This window comes from Hyla sarda, chromosome 6, assembly GCF_029499605.1.
Source record: "Hyla sarda isolate aHylSar1 chromosome 6, aHylSar1.hap1, whole genome shotgun sequence".
NCBI lineage: Eukaryota > Metazoa > Chordata > Amphibia > Anura > Hylidae > Hyla > Hyla sarda.
This window is the reverse complement of record NC_079194.1, coordinates 181,636,889-181,656,979: the sequence shown is the minus strand read 5'-3', so window position 1 is coordinate 181,656,979 and position 20,091 is coordinate 181,636,889. Positions and strand designations below refer to the sequence as shown.

The 20,091-nt window shown below is 45.2% G+C and overlaps 1 protein-coding gene across 2 annotated transcripts in view; it reads left to right on the top strand.

The window, feature by feature from the left end:
• Window positions 1-16,567: 16,567 nt before the first annotated feature.
• TCF25 (transcription factor 25) overlaps window positions 16,568-20,091 on the top strand; it is a 41,615-nt gene continuing 38,091 nt past the window's right edge. Inside the window, exons 1-3 of one of the 2 annotated variants that reach the window (XM_056525980.1) lie at window positions 16,568-16,776; window positions 17,760-17,891; window positions 18,317-18,385. In XM_056525980.1, coding sequence (XP_056381955.1) covers window positions 16,600-16,776; window positions 17,760-17,891; window positions 18,317-18,385 — 378 coding nt within the window. In that variant the 5' untranslated portion in view covers window positions 16,568-16,599. Of the gene's footprint in view, window positions 16,777-17,759; window positions 17,904-18,316; window positions 18,386-20,091 lie in introns of both variants that reach the window. The other variant, XM_056525979.1, reaches the window with a different exon arrangement.

Sequence of the window (20,091 nt, the reverse complement as noted above, 5' to 3'; positions counted from 1 at the left end):
TAGCATTTTAGTGAAAAAAATAATAATAATAACTTACACATCCAACTTTAACGAAAAGTTGTGAAACACCTGTGGGGTGTTTAGGCTCGCTGTACCCCTTGTTACGTTCCTTGAGGGGTGTAGTTTCCAAAATAGTATGCCATGTTGGTTTTTTTTTTTGCTGTCCTGGCTTCCTAAATGGGACATGCCCCCCCAAAACCATTTCACCAAAATTTGATTTGCAAAAGCCAAATATGACTCCTTCTCTTCTGAGCATTGTAGTGCGCCCGCAGTGCACTTGACCTCCACATGTGTGGCGTTTCCATACTCAGAAGAGATGGGGTTACACATTTTGGTGGGCATTTTCTCCTATTAACCCTTGCAAAAATAAAAAATTTGGGGGAAAACTAGAATTTTTGTGGAAAAAAAAAGAAAATAATTTACACGTCCAACTTTAACTAAAAGTCGTGAAACCTCTGTGGGGTGTTAAGGCTCACTGGTCCCCTTGTTACGTTCCTTAAGGGGTGTAGTTTCCAAAATAGTATGCCATGTGGGGTTTTATTTTTGCTGTCCTGACACCATAGGGGCTTCCTAAATGCAACATGCCCCCAAAAACCATTTCAGAAAAACTCACTCTCCAAAATCCCTCTGTCGCTCCTTCCCTTCTGAGCACTCTAGTGCACCCGCCGAACACTTGACATACACATATGATGTATTTCCTTACTCTAGAGAAATTGGGTTACACATTTTAGGAAGATTTCTCTCCTTTTACCCTTTGTAAAAATAAAAAAAAATGGGTCTACAAGAACATGCGAGTGTAAAAAATGAAGATTTTGAATTTTCTCCTTCAATTTGCTGCTATTCCTGTGAAACACCTAAAGGGTTAACAAACCTTTTGAATGTCATTTTGAATACTTTGAGGGGTGCAGTTTTTATAATGGGGTCATTTGTGGGGCATTTCTAATATAAAGGCCCTTCAAATCCACTTAAAAACAGAACTGGTCCCTGAAAAATTTTGATTTTGAAAATTTTGTGAAAAACTGGAAAATGGCTGCTATACTTTGAAGCCCTCTGATGTCTTCCAAAAGTAAAAACATGTCAACTTTATGATGCAATCATAAAGTAGACATGTTGTATATGTGAATCAATATATAATTTATTTGGAATATTCATTTTCCTTATAAGCAGAGAGCTTCAAAGTAAAAAAAATGCAAAATTTTAAATTTTTTCATCAAATTTTGGAATTTTTCACCAAGAAACGATACAAGTATCGACAAAATTTTACCACTAACATAAAGTAGAATATGTCACGAAAAAACAATCTCGGAATCAGAATGAAAGGTAGAAGCATCTCTGAGTTATTAATGCTTAAAATGAAAGTGGTCAGATGTTCAAAAAATGGCCGGGTTCTACAGAGAAAAATTGGCTGGGTCCTTAACCCCTTAAGGACGCAGGACGTAAATGTACGTCCTGGTACGGTGGTACTTAACGCACCAGGACGTACATTTACGTCCTGTGCATAACCGCGGGCATCGGAGCGATGCCCGTGTCATGCGCGGCTGATCCCGGCTGCTGATTGCAGCCAGGGACCAGCCGGCAATGGCCGACGCCCGCGATCTCGCGGGCGTCCGCCATTAACCCCTCAGGTGCCGGGATCAATACAGATCCTGGCATCTGCGGCAGTGTGCGATTTCAACGAATAATCGGATCGCCCGCAGTGCTGCTGCGGGGATCCGATCATTCAGAACGCCGCACGGAGGTCCCCTCACCTTCCTCCTTCCGGCTCCCGGCGTCTTCTGCTCTGGTCTGAGATCGAGCAGACCAGAACAGAAGATGACCGATAACACTGATCTGTTCTATGTCCTATACATAGAACAGATCAGTATTAGCAATCATGGTATTGCTATGAATAGTCCCCTATGGGGACTATTCAAGTGAAAAAAAAAATGCTAAAAAATTTAAAAGTAAAAGTAAAAAAAAGGGAAAAATCCCCTCCCCCAATAAAAAAGTAAAACGTCCGTTTTTTCCTATTTTACCCCAAAAAAGCATAAAAAATTAATTTAATAGACATATTTGGTATCGCCACGTGCATAAATGTCCGAACTATTAAAATAAAATGTTAATGATCCCGTACGGTGAACGGCGTGAACGTAAAAAAAAAAAAAGTCCAAAATTGCTACTTTTTTAATACATTTTATTTAAAAAAAAATTATAAAAAATGTATTAAAAGTTTTTCATATGCAAATGTGGTATCAAAAAAAAGTACAGATCATGGTGCAAAAAATGAGCCCCCATATCGCCGCTTATACGGAAAAATAAAAAAGTTAGAGGTCATCAAAATAAAGGGATTATTAACGTACTAATTTGGTTAAAAAGTTTGTGATTTTTTTTAAGCGCAACAATAATAGAAAAGTATGTAATAATGGGTATCATTTTCATTGTATTGACCCTCAGAATAAAGAACACACATCATTTTTACCGTAAATTGTACGGCGTGAAAACGAAACCTTCCAAAATTAGCAAAATTGCGTTTTTCTTTTTAATTTCCCCACAAAAATAGTGTTTTTTGGTTGCGCCATACATTTTATGATATAATGACTTATGTCATTACAAAGGACAACTGGTCGCGCAAAAAACAAGCCCTCATACTAGTCTGTGGATGAAAATATAAAAGAGTTATGATTTTTAGAAGGCGAGGAGGAAAAAATTTAAACGTAAAAATTAAATTGTCCTTAAAGGGGTATTCCGCCCCTAGACATCTTATCCCCTATCCAAAGGATAGGGTATAAGATGTCAGATCGCCGCGGTCCCGCTGCTGGGGACCCCCGGGATCCCCGCTGCGGCACTGCGCTATCATTACAGCACAGAGCGAGTTCGGGACGGAGCAGCGTGATGTCATGGCGCCGCCCCTCGTGACATCACGGCCCGTCCCCTTAATGAAAGTCTATGGGAGGGGGCGTGACGACCGCCACATCCCCTCCCATAGACTTGTATTGAAAGGAGCGGGCCGTGACATCACGAGGGGCGGAGCCATGATGTAACGATGCTCTGGCCCCTGTACCGCCCATCATTACGTGCAGAGCGAACTCGCTCTGTGCTGTAATGATAGCGGGGTGCTGCAGCGGGGATCCCAGGGGTCCCCAGCAGCGGGACCGCGGCGATCTGACATCTTATCCCCTATCCTTTGGATAGGGGATAAGATGTCTAGGGGCGGAATACCCCTTTAACCCCTTAAGGACCGGGGTTTTTTCCGTTTTTGCATCTTTGTTTTTTGCTCCTTGCCTTTAAAAAATCATAACTCTTTCAATTTTGCACCTAAAAATCCATATGATGGCTTATTTTTTGCGCCACCAATTCTACTTTGTAATGACATCAGTCATTTTGCCCAAAAATCTACGGTGAAACAGAAAAAAAATCATTGTGCGACAAAATTGAAAAAAAAAAACGCTGTTTTGTAACTTTTGGGGGCTTCCATTTCTACGTAGTACATTTTTCGGTAAAAATGACACCTTATCTTTATTTTGTAGGTCCATATGATTAAAATGATACCCTACTTATATAGGTTTGATTTTGTCGGACTTCTGGAAAAAATCATAACTACATGCAGGAAAATTAATACGTTTAAAATTGTCATCTTCTGACCCCTATAACTTTTTTATTTTTCCGTGTATGGGGCGGTATGAGGGCTCATTTTTTGCGCCGTGATCTGAAGATTTTAATGGTCTTTAACCATTAATGGTCTTTAACCTTAAATTAATGATATATTTTTTATAATTCGGACATTTCCGCACGCGGTGATACCATATATGTTTATTGTTATTTTTATTTACACAGTTTTTTTTTTTTTATGGGAAAAGGGGGGGGTGATTCAAACTTTTAATAGGGGAGGAGTTAAATGATATTCATTCACTTTTTTTTCACTTTTTTTTTGCAGTGTTATAGGTCCCATAGGGACCTATAACACTGCACACACAGATCTTCATCATTGATCACTGGTTTCTCATAGGAAACCAGTGATCGTCGATTCTGCCGCATGACTGCTCATGCCTGGATCTCAGGCACCGAGCAGTCATTCAGCGATCGGACAGCGAGGAGGCAGGTAGGGGCCCTCCCGCTGTCCTGTAAGCTGTTCGGGATGCCGCGATTTCGCCGCGGCTATCCCGAACAGCCCACTGAGTTAATCGGCAGCTTTCACTTTCGGTTTTAGCCGCGTGGCTCAGCTCTGAGCGCGCGGCTAAAGGGTTAATAGCGATCGGCGCTGCGCGCTATTAGCGGTGGGTCCCGGCTTCACTATGACGCCGAGCCCGCCGTGATATGATGCGGGGTTACCGTGTAACCCCGCGTTATATCAGGAGAGCAGGACCAAGGACGTACCGGTACGTCCTTGGTCCTTAAGGGGTTAAGGCCAAAATGGGCTGAGTCCTTAAGGGGTTTAACCCCTTAAGGACCAAGGACGTACCGGTACGTCCTTGGTCCTGCTCTTCTGATATAACGCGGGGTTACACAGTAACCCCGCGTCATATCATGGCGGGCCCGGCGTCATAGTGAAGCCGGGACCCGCCTCTAATAGCGCGCAGCGCCGATCGCGGCGCCGCGCGCTATTAACCCTTTAGCCGCGCGCTCAAAGCTGAGCCGCGCGGCTAAAAGTGAAAGTGAAAGTTCCCGGCTAGCTCAGTCGGGCTGTTCGGGATAGCCGCGGCTAATCGCGGCATCCCGAACAGCTGACAGGACAGCGGGAGGGCCCCTTCCTGCCTCCTCGCTGTCCGATCGCCGAATGACTGCTCAGTGCCTGAGATCCAGGCATGAGCAGTCATCCGGCAGAATCGTTGATCACTGGTTTCTTATGAGAAACCAGTGATCAACATAGAAGATCAGTGTGTGCAGTGTTATAGGTCCCTATGGGACCTATAACACTGCAAAAAAAAAAGTGAAAAAAAAAGTGAATAAAGATCATTTAACTCCTCCCCTATTAAAAGTTTGAATCACCCCCCTTTTCCAATAAAAAAAAAAACACAGTGTAAATAAAAATAAAAATAAACATATGTGGTATCACCGCGTGCGGAAATGTCCGAATTATAAAAATATATCATTAATTAAACCGCTCGGTCAATGGCGTGCGCGCAAAAAAATTCCAAAGTCCAAAATAGTGCATTTTTGGTCACTTTTTATATCATTTAAAAATGAATAAAAAGTGATCAATAAGTCCTATCAATGCAAAAATGGTACTGTTAAAAACTTCAGATCACGGCGCAAAAAATGAGCCCTCATACCGCCCCAAACACGGAAAAATAAAAAAGTTATAGGGGTCAGAAGATGACAATTTTAAACGTATTAATTTTCCTGCATGTAGTTATGATTTTTTCCAAAAGTCCGACAAAATCCAACCTATATAAGTAGGGTATCATTTTAATCGTATGGACCTACAGAATAAAGATATGGTGTCATTTTTACCGAAAAATGTACTACGTAGAAACGGAAGCCCCCAAAAGTTACAAAACAGCGTTTTTTTTTTTCAATTTTGTCACACAATGATTTTTTTTCCCGCTTCACCATAGATTTTTGGGCAAAATGACTGACGTCATTACAAAGTAGAATTGGTGGCGCAAAAAATAAGTCATCATATGGATTTTTAGGTGTAAATTTGAAAGAGTTATGATTTTTTAAAGGCAAGGAGCAAAAAACGAAAATGCAAAAACGGAAAAACCTCCGGTCCTTAAGGGGTTAAGGGTTACTCCGGTGGAAAAACTATTTTTTTTTTCTTTTTTAAATCAACTGGTGCCAGAAAGTTAAACATATTTGTAAATTACTTCTATTAAAAAATCTTAATCCTTCCAGTACTTATTAGCTGCTGAATGCTACAGAGGAAATTCCTTTATTTTTGGAACACTAATGACATCACGACCACAGTGCTCTCTGCTGACATCTCTGCCCATTTTAGCAACCGTGCATAGCAATGTATGCTAAGGGCAGCATGGTGGCTTAGTGGTTAGCACTGCTGCCTTGCAGTGCTGGGGCCTTGGGTTCAAATCCCACTAAGGACAACAATAAATAAATAAAGACTTATTATTATAATAACGTCAGTAGAGAGCAGTGTGTTCGTGATGTCATCAGAGAGCATTCCAAAAAGAAAATAATTTCCTCTGTAGTATTCAGCAGCTAAAAAATACAGGAAGGATTAAGATTTTTTTAATAGAAGTAATTTACAAATATGTTTAACTTTCTGGCACCAGTTGATTTAAAAAAGAAAAAAAAAATAGTTTTTCCTCCGGAGTACCCCTTTAAGGACAGAGCCCTTTTTTTGCAATTCTGACCACTGTCACTTTATGCATTAATAACTCTGGGATGCTTTTACCGATTATTCTGATTTCTAGAAAGTTTTTTCGTTACATATTCTACTTTAACACAGTGGTAAATTTACTTACATCATTTCTTGGTAAAAAAAATCCCAAAATTTCATGAAAATGTAAAAAAAATTGCATTTTTCTAACTTTGAAACTCTCTGATTATAAGGAAAATGGATATTCCCAAAAAATTATATATTGATTCACATATACAATATGTCTACTTTATATTTGCATCATAAAGTTGACATGTTTTTACTTTTGGAAGACATCAGAGGGCTTCAAAGTTCAGCAGCAATTTTCCAATTTTTCACAAAATTTTCAAAATCTGAATTTTTCTGAGACCAGTTCAGTTTTGAAGCGGATTTCAGGGGGTCTTCATATTAGAAATACCCCATAAATTACCCCATTATAAAAACTGCACCCCCCAAAGTATTCAAAATGACATTCAGAAAGTGTGTTAACCCTTTAGGTGTTTCATAGGAATAGCAGCAAAGTGAAGGAGAAATTTCAAAATCTTCATCTGTTACACTCTCATGTTCTTGTAGACCCAGTTTTTGAAATTTTACAAGGGGTAAAATGAGAAAAAGTCCCCCAAAATTTGTAACCCAATTTCTCTCCAGAAAGGAAATACCTCATATGAGGATGTCAAGTGCTCTGTGCGTGCACTACAAGGCTCAGAAGGGAAGGAGCGACAATGGGATTTTGGAAAGTAAGTTTTTTTTAAATTGTTTTTGGTTGGCATGTCACATTTAGGAAGCCCCTATGATGCCAGAACAGCAAAAAAAAAAAAAAAAACAACAACATGGCGTACTATTTTGGAGACTACACCTCTCAAGGAACGTAACAAGGGGTCCAGTGAGCCTTAACACCCCACAGGTGTTTGACGACTTTTCATTAAACTTGGATGTGTACATGAGTTTTTTTTTTCCACTAAAATGCTGGTTTTCCCCCAAATTTTACATTTTTACAAGGGGTTATAGGAGAAAATCTGCCCCAAAATGTGTAACCACATCTCTTTTGAGTTTGGAAATACCCCATATGTGGACGTCAAGTGCACTGCAGGCACACTACAATGCTCAGAAGAGAAGAAGTCACATTTTGCTGAAATGATTTTTTGGGGGCATGTCGCATTTAGGAAGCCCCTTTGGTGCCAGAACCTCAAAAAAAACACATGGCATACTATTTTGGAAACTACACACCTCAAGGAACGTAATAAGGGGTACAATGAGCCTTAACACCTGTTACGCCGAGCGCTCCGGGTCCCCGCTCCTCCCCGGAGCGCTCACAGCGTTCGCAGCGCCCCAGTCAGACCCGCTGACTGGGTGCGCTGCGATAACGTCCCTAGCCGGGATGCGATTTGCGATGCGGGACCCGCCCGCTCGCAGTGCGCATCCCGACCCGCTTACCAGACTCACCCCCCGTCTGTGCTCTCCCGGCGCGTGCGGCCCCGCTCCCTAGGGCGCGCGCGCGCCGGTTCTTTGCGATTTAAAGGGCCAGTGCCAGGGCCACTGATTGGCGCATGGGTTTTAATTAGTGTGTTCACCTGTGCACTTCCCTATATTACCTCACTTCCCCTGCACTTCCTTGCCGGATCTTGTTGCCATTGTGCCAGTGAAAGCGTTCCTTGTGTATCCCTAGCCAGTGTTCCAGACCTCTTGCCATTGCCCCTGACTACGATCCTTGCTGCCTGCCCTGACCTTCTGCTACGTCAGATCTTGCTCTTGTCTAATCCCTTGTACCGCGCCTATCTCAGCAGTCAGAGAGGTTGAGCCGTTGCCGGTGGATACGACCTGGTTGCTACCGCCACTGCAAGACCATCCCGCTTTGCGGCGGGCTCTGGTGAAAACCAGTAGCAACTTAGAACTGGTCCACCGACACGGTCCACGCCAATCCCTCTCTGACACAGAGGATCCACCTCCAGCCTGCCGAATCCTGACAACACCCCACAGGTGTTTGACAAACTTCCGCTAAAGTTGGACGTGAAAATGAAAAATGTGATTTTTTTTCACTAAGATGCTGGTGTTACCCCAAATTTTACATTTTTACAAGGGGTAATTGGAGAAAAAGCCTCCCAAAATTTGTAACCCCATTTCTTTTGAGTATGGAAATACCCCATATGTGGATGTAAAGTGCTCTGCAGGCAAAATACAATGCTCAGAAGAGAAGGAGTGCCAGTGAGCTTTTGGTGAGAGAATTTGGTTGGAATAGAAGTCGGGGGCCATGTGCGTTTACAAAGCCCCCAGTGGTGCCAGAACAGTGGACCCCCCCACATGTGACCCCATTTTGGAAACTACACCCCTCACAGAATTTTTTTAAAGTATCTATTTAAACTTTTATGAAAAACAACACATATACCATAACAAGAAACTCGAGCACAGAGCTCCCCAATCCCACCTCAAAAAGGATATTAGGATACTGAGGCATCCGTAGCCGGGAAATTAAGTTGATCTGCGCCCGAACACCAACAGGACAATCGACAGACACACAACAATCACACACACACACATACAACCGAAGAACCTCTCACCTCACCTAGTAAATGAGAAACAGCACACTACCCAGAAGAACCCAATCAGAGGGACCACTGATTCATCTATCAGTAATCAAGGCATCCACACTTTGTCAAATTTTTTGGGACATTTACGATTACTGTACAGAGTCCTATATAAAGGAACATATCTGTTAACCAGACTGAACCAGCGCGCTATAGGGGGAGGAGAGGTATCCTTCCATGCCATGATCAGGACCTTATGGGCACAGAACAGGAGAAAACTAATGAGCAGGCGCCTATGGGAGCCTGAAGCTAGATCATTGATAACACCTAACAGACACAACAGGGGAAAACACAAGGAAACTCTAAATGATCTGTCAGGAACTGCATCACCTCTCTCCAGAAGGGTTCCACATAAGGACAGCTCCACATAGTATGTAGAAGAGAGCCCACACCTGCGCTGCACCTAAAACAAGAGTCAGAAGCAGAAACCCCAATACGGAACAGCTTGACTGGAGTGTAGTATAAGCGTAGGATCAGTTTAGCTTGAATAAGCATGTCCCTAGCACTGACTACCGTAGGTTAGTATGTCTTAGTAACTTCCCTCCACTGGTCCTCAGACAAATCAGGAATATCCACCACCCACTTTACAAACGCCAACCCAAATGGATCAGGGCCCACTGATTGAAGTAATGCATAAGCCTGAGTCAGAGGTTTGGGAAGGTCAGCGGTACCCAGAAGCAGCTCCACCTCCGAAAAAGCCGGAGTCACATCAAGGGAGCCAAACTGTGCCACCACCGCATGCCTCAGCTGGAAGTACCGAAATTGGGCACCCCGAGGGAGAGCAAAACGGGCACATAGTTCAGAGAAGAAGAAGAAATGCACAGCGAATTTGACTCCATGATCACTCCAGAAGCCGTCAGCCTCCAACCCCTGAAGGTGCTCAAAATGAGGGTTCCCCCACAAGGGTGCTCTAGGAGACATCACCGGCAACGGGAAGCATCTGGAGACCACCGACCACACCTCAGCCACAGTTTGAATAGGGGCCAGTAGCCTAGAATTAGAAGTGTGTCTGTGAAGAACATTGGTCAAAGTTTCATATGAACCCATCAAAGCTCCCACAAGGGCAGTGGATGCATTTGCCAGATCCAGGTCGATCCACCAGGCAGCATAGACCAATAGAGAAGCTAAAAAATAAATTGTACATGTTAGGAGCAGCCAAGCCGCCCCGCTGTCTAGGCGCCTGAAGCAACGCCTGACCCAATCGCGGTGGTCTATCCTGCCAATAAAAGGATCTCAGGGTGCCACTCAGCTTAACAAAAAATATCCGAGGCGGAATTACTGGAGAAAGATGGAAAAGATACAAAAACTTAGGAAGGTATATCATTTTAAAGATGTTAATCCTGCCGGCCAGGGAAAGAGGCAAGGATGACCAGGCCTGCAACTTGACGGACAACGACGACAAAACCGGATCCAAATTCAACCTGACATAGTCCCTCACACACAGAGAAACCTCCACTCTCAAATATCTAAATTGAGACACTGTCTGCAGCCCATTAGGAAGAGACAGAACAGGGTCCGCAGTCACCGATAGAGACATCAAAGCCCTGAACCCTTGAACATCAGCTAAGTAAACCAGCGTATCATCTGCGTACATGGAGACTTTCTACTCTAAGGAGCCCCGACACATCCCCTGAATACAAGAGGACGATCTGATAGCCGCCGCCAGCGGCTCCACAGCTAGAGCAAACAAAAAAGTAGACAGGGGGCAGCCCTGCCTCGTACCTCTACCTAGCCGGAAGGATTCTGAAACCTCCGAATTAGTGCACACCCTGGCTCTAGGGCTATCGTATAGCAAGCGTACCCATGCCCGGAACCGAGGACCGAACCCAAGGACCCCAAGGCCACCCCGAAGGTACATCCATTCCACAGAGTCAAAGGCCTTGTACACATCTAAACTAACCACATATCCCCTAGAGGCACCCCCTTCCGCTGCAGCCATGTTAAGATGTAAGCGTTGTACATTAATATCAGTGGCTCTCCCTGGCATAAAACCTATCTGGTCAGGATGAACGATAGCGGCTATGACTATTCGTAACCTATTAGCCAATATTTTAGCCAAAAGTTTGATGTCTACATTTAGGAGGGAAATAGGTCGGTAAGAATCAGGCAATGTCAGATCCTTCCCCGGTTTAGGAAGAACTACAATAAGGGCCTCTCTCATGGAATCATGGAGTCTCCCAGCTTCCATAGCCGCTCTAAATAGGTTGTGAAGAATAGGTATCAACCGCTCCTCATTCACCCTGTACCAATCACCAATCATTCCATCCAACCCCGGAGTCTTCCCCGTCTGGAGAGAAGCAATAGCCACAGAAACTTCCTCATCAGAGAAAGGAGTGTCCAAATCAGTTGCCTGAGCAGCAGTCAAGGGCGTAAGAGGCAAGCCCGTCAAAAAGGGCACCAAGTCTTCTGGCACTACCGACAAGTGTGATGTATATAGCTCAGCATAGAAGTCCCTGAAGACAGCATTTATAGCAATAGGGTCAGATTCCAAAATCCCAGACGTCCCCCTAATACAAGGTATAGCTACCACTGGCCTACTCTCCCTGGCCAAATAAGCCAATAACTGACCGTTTTTATCCCCAAATTCGAATATGGCCGCCTCCCTGTTCACCAACCGCTTTTGAACGTTTTCCCTCTGAAGGATCAGGTGAGCCCTCTGGGCATGTAACCATTTACTTCAGGAGAAGGGTCCCTCACCACCTCTGCTTCCAAAACCCCAATCTCCACCTGTAGCGCATGTTCCCTAGCGGAATATGCAGCCCTTCGTCCGGCAACCCCAGTCATAAAAGCCCCCCTAACATGGGCCTTATACGCATCCCACTGCACCAACCTGTCAGGGTGAGATCCATTATGTTCCCAAAAACAATTGTGAGCTTACAGCAAGGATGCCGTCACCACTTCCTCCTGCAGCCAGCCGGGATGCATCTGCCAGACTTTGGAGGAATGGTGAGGGCCCAAACCCAGTGATAACACCAGAGCTGAGTGGTCTGAGATCCCCCTAGTGGTGTACACGACATCTCTTACCAAAGGCAGAAGATCACATGAGCAGGCCCGGACTGGCCTACCGGGATATCGGGAATTATCCCGGTGGGCCGCTGGGCCTGGGGCCGCTTTGGGGCCGGATTAACGTAGGGGCTCCAGGCCCCAGCATGAAAATAGGTCCAGCGGGCTGCACAGCCGGCCCGCATAGGCCACCTGGCGCCGACGATAAATATCTTAGTAGAAAAAGAGGGCCGGCCCTGCTTCTTACTTACGGCCCTGGGTGGTCGGCTGCCTGGGAGAGTCGCTTTGAACTTCGTCGTGGCGCTTAGACGTGAGGTCACGTCACTGTGGGGGTGACCTCACATCTAAGCGCAGCAGCGCAACGTCGGAGTTCACTGTGCCACCGATCAGTGCACCTGCCACCCTGGCTGCTCTCTCTCTCGTACAGAGCCCCGCTTGTCATCAGGCACAGAGCCCTGCATGTCCTCAGGTACAGAGCCCCGCTTGTCCTCAGTGTACAGAGCCCTGCTTGTCCTCAGTGTACAGAGCCCAGCTTGTCCTCAGTGTACAGAGCCCAGCTTGTCCTCAGTGTACAGAGCCCCGCTTGTCCTCAGTGTACAGAGCCCCGCTTGTCCTCAATGTACAGAGCCCTGCTTGTCCTCTCTGTACAGAGCTCTGCTTGTCCTCAGTGTACAGAGCCCTGCATGTCCTCAGTGTACAGAGTCCTGCTTGTCCTCAGGTACAGAGCCCCGCATGTCCTCAGGTAAAGAGCCCCGCTTGTCCTCAGGTACAGAGCCCCGCTTGTCCTCAGGTATAGAGCCCCGCTTGTTCTCAGGTACAGAGCCCCGCTTGTCCTCAGGTACAGAGCCCCGCATGTCCTCAGTGTACAGAGCCCCGCATGTCCTCAGGTACAGAGCCCTGCTTGTCCTCAGTTTACAGAGCCCTGCTTGTCCTCAGTTTACAGAGCCCTGCTTGTCCTCAGTTTACAGAGCCCTGCTTGTCCTCAGTTTACAGAGCCCTGCTTGTCCTCAGTGTACAGAGCCCTGCATGTCCTCAGTGTACAGAGCCTTGCATGTCCTCAGTGTACAGAGCCTTGCATGTCCTCAGTGTACAGAGCCCTGCTTGTCCTCAGTGTACAGAGCCCTGCATGTCCTCAGGTACACAGCCCTGCTTGTCCTCAGGTAGAGAGCCCTGCTTGTCCTCAGGTGTGAAAACAACTGTGGGGTGTTAAGGCTCACTATACCCCTTGTTACATTCCATTAGGGGTGTAGTTTCCAAAATGTGGTCACATCTGGGTATTTATTGTTTTGCGTTTATGTCCGCTGTTAAATCAGCCACCCCTGTGCAAATCACCAATTTAGACCTCAAATGTACAAAGTGCGCTCTCACTCCTGAGCCTTGTTGTGCGTCCGCAGAACATTTTAAGCCCACATATGGGGTATTTCCGTATTCAGGAGAAATTGTGTTACAAATTTTGGGGGTCTTTTTTTTCCTTTTACCACTTGTCAAAATTAGAAGTATGAGGCAACACCGGCATGTTAGTGTAAAAATTATTATTTTTTACACTAACATGCTGGTATAGACGCCAACTTTACCTTTTCATAAGGGGTAAAAGGAGAAAAAGCCCCCCAAAATTTGTAACGCAATTTCTCCCGAGTACGGAGATACCCCATATGTGGCCCTAAACTATTTTCTTGAAATACGACAGGGCTCCAAAGCGAGAGAGCGCCATGCACATTTGAGGCCTAAATTGGGGATTTGAATCCGCCACAAAAATACCCTATGGCAGTGTTTCCCAAACAGGGTGCCTCCAGCTGCTGCAAAACTCCCAGCATGCCTGGACAGTCAGTGGCTGTCTGGCAATACTGGGAGTTGTTGTTTTTCAACAACTGGAGGCTCTGTTTTGGAAACAGTGCCGTACAAGACGTTTTTATTGGGGGGGGGGGAGACTGTGTAGGGGTATGTGTATATGTAGTGTTTTACTTTTTATTTTGTGTAGTGTAGTGTAGTGTTTTTAGGGTACATTCTCACAGTTGGGTTTACAGTGAGTTTGAGCTGTGTCGGAAAATTTGCTGCATCTCAAACTTGCAGCAGAAAACTTGCTGTAAACCCGCCCGTGTGAATGTACCCTGTGAATGTACCCTGCGCCTCCAGCTGTTGCAAAAATACAACTCCCAGCATGCACTGACCTGCTGGGAGTTGTATTTTTGCAACAGCTGGAGGCACACTGATTGCAAAACACTGAGTTAAGTAACAAACTCTCAGTGTTTTGCAACCAATGTGCCTCCAGCTGTTGCATAAATACAACTCCCAGCATGTATGTTCTGTCAGTACATGCTGGGAGTTGTAGTTTACAAGCTCTGTTTCACAACCAATGTGTCTCCAGCTGTTGCAAAACTGCAACAATCAGCATGCATTGACAGTCGAAGGGCATGCTGAGAGTTGTAGTTTTGCAACAGCTGGAGGCACACTGCTACAACTCCCAGCATGCCCTTTGGTAGTCTGTGCATGTTGGGAGTTGTAGTTATGCAACAGCTGGATGCACACTTTTTCATAGAAACAATGCGCCTCCAGCTGTTGCATAACTACAACCCCCAGCATGCACAGACTACTAAAGGGCATGCTGGGAGTTGTAGTTGGAACTCCAGCTGTTGCAAAACTACCACTCCCAGAATGCCCTTTGGCTTTGCATGCTGCAAGTTGTTGCTAAGCAACAGCAGGAGGTGAACAGGCCTCACCTCCTGCTGTATCCTGCTGTCGGGACTGCCACTGATCCTGCTGCTCCTGTCACCGCCACCGCACCAGAGGGGACCCCCGCTGGACCAGGGCAAGGTAGGAGACCCTCTCCGGCGACGATCTCTGCTCCGATCACCGTCCTGATCACCACCCAGCAGGTCAGTGATTGGTCAGTAGTTCCGACCGATCAATCACGTGATCGTGAGGCGGCACCCGTGCCACCTCACTCCAGCTGGGTAAGGGTGAATGGGGCTGTCTCGGACAGCCCCATTCAATCTTTTTTTCCGGGTCACCAGAGATCCGATTGACCCGGAATAGCCGCAAATCGCGGTCTGAATTGACATGGGGGGGTCTCAGGAACCCCCTGGGAGATATGCCGGGATGGCTGCTGATAGATATCAGCAGTCATCTCGTTCCGATCACCGCGTCTGGAGATGCGGTGATCCAGGAAAGCTGCGCCGCAAATGTATGCGACTGAGCAAGGTAAGGGGGCCTCCGCTCGCATTCTAGCTGATCGGGACATCACTAGTTTAACGCGACAGTCCCGATCAGCCCGACTGAGCTGCCGGGAAGCTTTTACTTTCGTTTTCGATGCAGCGATCAACTTTGATCGTCGTGTCTGAAGGAAGGGTTAATAGAACGCGGCACTATCAATTGCAGCCGGGACCGACCCGGTGTGATGCGGGGTCACGGCGTGACCCCGTTTTAAACACCGGGCGCAGGGCATACAGGTACATCCTGCGTCCTTAAGAGGTTAAGCCTGGTAATGCTAACCAAAGAGCAAACAGACAATGTGGACAATTCAGAGTCCACATAATCCATTAGGTTTAAATTATCTAAAGAAAAAAAATTGCATGGCCATTGACGAATACATGGAGACGAGGCTTTAGTTGCCTGCTTTCAACGCCATGTGGGAATGTGGTCTAAGGCTCGAATACATCTTTTACCAGCAGTTGTATTCCTTAGTATAACGGCCGTCACACCCCCTCCCATAGACTTGCATTGATGGGGCGGGGCGTGACATCACATGGGGGGGGGGGGAGGGGGGCAGAGTCGTGATGTCATGATCCTCTGGCACCGTATTTGTGAGGCTTCATACTCAGAGCCTCCAGGGCTGGTGAGCAGCTCACACAGCTGGGTGCTGCATGAGAGATTGCGGGGGTCCCCAGCGGCGGGACCCCCGCCATCATACATCTTATCCCCTATCCTTTGGATAGGCGATGAGATGTGTAAGGGCCAGAGTACGCCTTTAATGTAATGTCTTTGAGGGTCCATTCAGTCCATATAAAAAAGGAAGTCGAGCAGACCCTTTTCAGAATGGACACTAAGCTCCCACCCTTTAAACGGGATAGCGACAAGGCTTCCTTTAGTGGAGCCCAGCACAGTGTGAACTTGGCCCAAATTGATGACAGCAGGAACCCTGCAGATGGAAGAGGAGGTGTCAGTCAGCAAGTGGCATTGTACTGGAAACCCTCGCCAACATGACTGTGAGCATTGTAGAGGGGACCTTTGTTGGCAGGCCTGTTGAGCCGTGGCTATAATGTTTGCACACATTTTGGGGATATAAAATTTTTATGGTTACATTTTGTGCCATTATTCTGCACCTGTTCCCCCCTCATGCTACATGCCACAACATATTTATTTATAGGCATGCACTTTTAGAGACTATATTACAGGTACAAACAATCAAGGATAAGGTGAGCCATGAAGCTTTGTGCCTGGCCCCAGTGTGACCAGTCTGTCTGGAATTACTGGCAGTATAATACTCATCTAATTTCCTCATCCTACAAAACTGTATTCATGGCTGCTCAACTGTGGATTTACACTAGGCGGCGGCAACCTGAGGTAAACTTGAATGCAGCACACTATCACTATCCCCACCTGGTGGCCGTAGAGTGTATGACACGCCAATATCGATGCGCATGCGTAATTCTAGCTTTTCCGTGCTCGCTCTTGAGCTTTAGTTACTTACGTGCTCGCCGCCCTCGGGTGTAAGCCGGAACCATGTCCCGTCGGGCCTTGAGGAGGCTGCGAGGGGAACAGAGGGGGCAAGAGGAGCCGGGTGGACCAGAAGAGGTTGAGGAAGAGGAGGAACCTTTACAGCCCGAGCCACGGAACCGGAAAAACAAGGGGAACCGTAAACTGTTCGATGAAAGGGGCCTAAACAACCCATTCCAGCTGGTGTGTACTGCCATCTAGTGTGAGGGCAGAGGAATTGCAGCTGTCAGGAGTAACGTGTCCTCTAGGCCAGGGCTATAATGAGACTTTTTGTAGCACTGCAAGGTTGATTTTAAATATTTAAACAGCTGCATGCAACAAGATTGCTTGTAACCCATTGTATTGCCTTGGAATGAAGTATGATGGAATGTTGTAGTGCTATAAAAAGTGTCAGTGTAGCCCTGGGCCAGCAGTGTGGTGTATTTCCTTATAGCCATCAGGTGATTGTCAGTCACTAGCCCTGACTAATATAAATAGAAAAGATTGGGATCCATACAGAAACTTCTGGTGTCACTGATCAGGGGACAGAATCCAGCCTGCCATTCTTGTACTACCTTGACAGCAGATATCATGGCAGCTCCATAGACATTCTAAGTCACATCATCTTAGCCACAGAATACAGTGACATCTATGATTGAAGATTTTCTCTTTCCTTCTCTATCCAGCCTGACTATAGACTATACAAGGAAATCTTTGTCCCTTCACTTGTGCAGCTATCACCACCCTTTATGCCAGCGCAACCCCCAACCTTTAATTCTGCCATTTTGCTGTTACTGCCAATGCTCTGAGTGCTTCTGCCCCCCCGTGTCCCCATTACCCCAAAAATAAAAGTATCCCCATTCTTGAGATTGGTAAGAGTCTCAGAGATCAGACTTCCACTGTTCTGCTTGTTATCCCCACAGCATAGGTAAAGAGAAAAACCCCTAATGTCTTAGTCACAAGGTGGAATGTCCGCCCAGTAAATTCCCATTCAGACAGTAGTTCCTATAGACCTATTTGGTGCAGACTCCTGTCAGATACTTTTTGCCTATCCTGTGCATAGTTGATGAGAGAAAATTGTTCATCATGGTACAACCCTCTAAGTAAAAATTTTTGTGATTTGCCCCGATTGTGCAATATTTTGTTAAAGAAAAGATTGCGGAGAGCATGCTATTTGTTTGTTACAGATCACTGAACCAGATGAAGACCCTCAAAGCGATCCAGATGCTGGTCAGACGGCTCAGTCTAGAATAACCGATGAAGAGGAGCCCTGTGGGCAAGAGAAACGTGGAAGTGACTCAACTTTGACTTCAACTCAAGTATGGAACAAGGTGTCTGTAGTATAAGGCATGTCATTGTTTAAAGGGGAAAGCTGTTCAGGGACAAACTTTTTTTCTTTTGTTTTCTTTTTTTTTTTCTTTCCTAGAAATGCCTCTAGGTGCTGTAAAACTAACAATAGCCTATGCTAACTTACTTTATTCCCCTGCGATTGCTGTTCCAACTGCATCAGGTCCCTTGTCCTCTTCACTTCTTACTACTTCCGATGATGTACCGACTTGCAGGAACTGTTCGATCAACCAATTAGAGGCAGAGGAGACCTGGCAGCCACGGGATCGGCGTGGAGGAGTAAAGATTACTTTTTATTGTGGATACACCGGGGGCATTTCTAAATAGAAGTTTGTCTCTGGGCGACCCTTTTAAGTCACTGTCTAGTTTACGTTGCAACTTGTTTATTATTTTTTAGACTGCTTCTAGTAATAAAACTAAGAAGAAGAAAAAGAAAAGAAAAGCAAAGAAGTCTGCAGATGGGCAGGTAAGCTATTTGCTATGGACAGTGGTGAAGATTTTTTTTTCTTTTGTATATGCAAAGGGTTGACTTTTGAAGACAAACTCTTACTAAAGACAAGCCAGGCCGGAAATCAGCTGTGTTAACTGGGGCAAACAGCAGTAAGCCAATCCGCTCCATTTAAGCTGCCTCTGCAGGAGAAATGTAGCATTACATGGTGGCCATTAACCCCTTAAGGACTCAGCCCATTTTGGCCTTAAGGACTCAGACAATTTAATTTTTACGTTTTCATTTTTTCCTCCTCGCCTTCTAAAAATCATAACTCTTTTATATTTTCATCCACAGACTAGTATGAGGGCTTATTTTTTGCGCGACCAGTTGTCCTTTGTAATGACATCACTCATTATATCATAAAATGTATGGCGCAACCAAAAAACACTATTTTTGTGGGGAAATTAAAACGAAAAACGCAATTTTGCTAATTTTGGAAGGTTTTGTTTTCACGCCGTACAATTTCTGGTAAAAATGATGTGTGTTCTTTATTCTGAGGGTCAATACGATTAAAATGATACCCATTATTATATACTTTTATATTATTGTTGCGCTTAAAAAAAATCACAAACTTTTTAACCAAATTAGTACGTTTATAATCCCTTTATTTTGATGACCTATAACTTTTTAATTTTTCCGTATAAGCGGCAGTATGGGGGCTCATTTTATGCGCCATGATCTGTACTTTTTTTTGATACCACATTTGTATATAAAAAACTTTTAATACATTTTTTATAATTTTTTTTTTAATAAAATGTATTAAAAAAGTAGGAATTTTGGACTTTTTAAAATTTTTTTCGTTCACGCCGTTCACCGTACGGGATCATTAACATTTTATTTTAATAGTTCGGACATTTACGCACGCGGCGATACCAAATATGTCTATAAAAAATGTTTTTTACGCTTTTTGGGGGTAAAATAGGAAAAAACGGACGTTTTACTTTTTTATTGGGGGAGGGGATTTTTCACTTTTTTTTTACTTTTACTTTTACATTTTTTTACATTTTTTTTTACATTTGAATAGTCCCCATAGGGGACTATTCATAGCAATACCATGATTGCTAATACTGATCTGTTCTATGTATAGGACATAGAACAGATCAGTATTATCGGTCATCTCCTGCTCTGGTCTGCTCGATCACAGACCAGAGCAGGAGACGCCGGGAGCCGCACGGAGGAAGGTGAGGGGACCTCCGTGCGGCGTTATGAATGATCGGATCCCCGCAGCAGCGCTGCGGGCGATCCGATCGTTCATTTTAATCGCGAACTCCCGCAGATGCCGGGATCTGTATTGATCCCGGCACCTGAGGGGTTAATGGCGGACGCCCGCGAGATCGCGGGCGTCGGCCATTGCCGGCGGGTCCCTGGCTGCGATTAGCAGCCGGGATCAGCCGCGCATGACACGGGCATCGCTCCGATGCCCGCGGTTATGCTTAGGACGTAAATGTACGTCCTGGTGCGTTAAGTACCACCTCACCAGGACGTACATTTACGTCCTGCGTCCTTAAGGGGTTAAAGGGGTACTCCGGTGGGAAACTTTTTTTTATTTTTTTAATCAACTGGTGCCAGAAAGTTAAACAGATTAGTAAATTACTTCTATTAAAAAATCTTTACCCTTCCTATACTTTTTAGCAGCTGTATGCTACAGAGAAAATTCTATACTTTTTGAATTTCTATTTTGT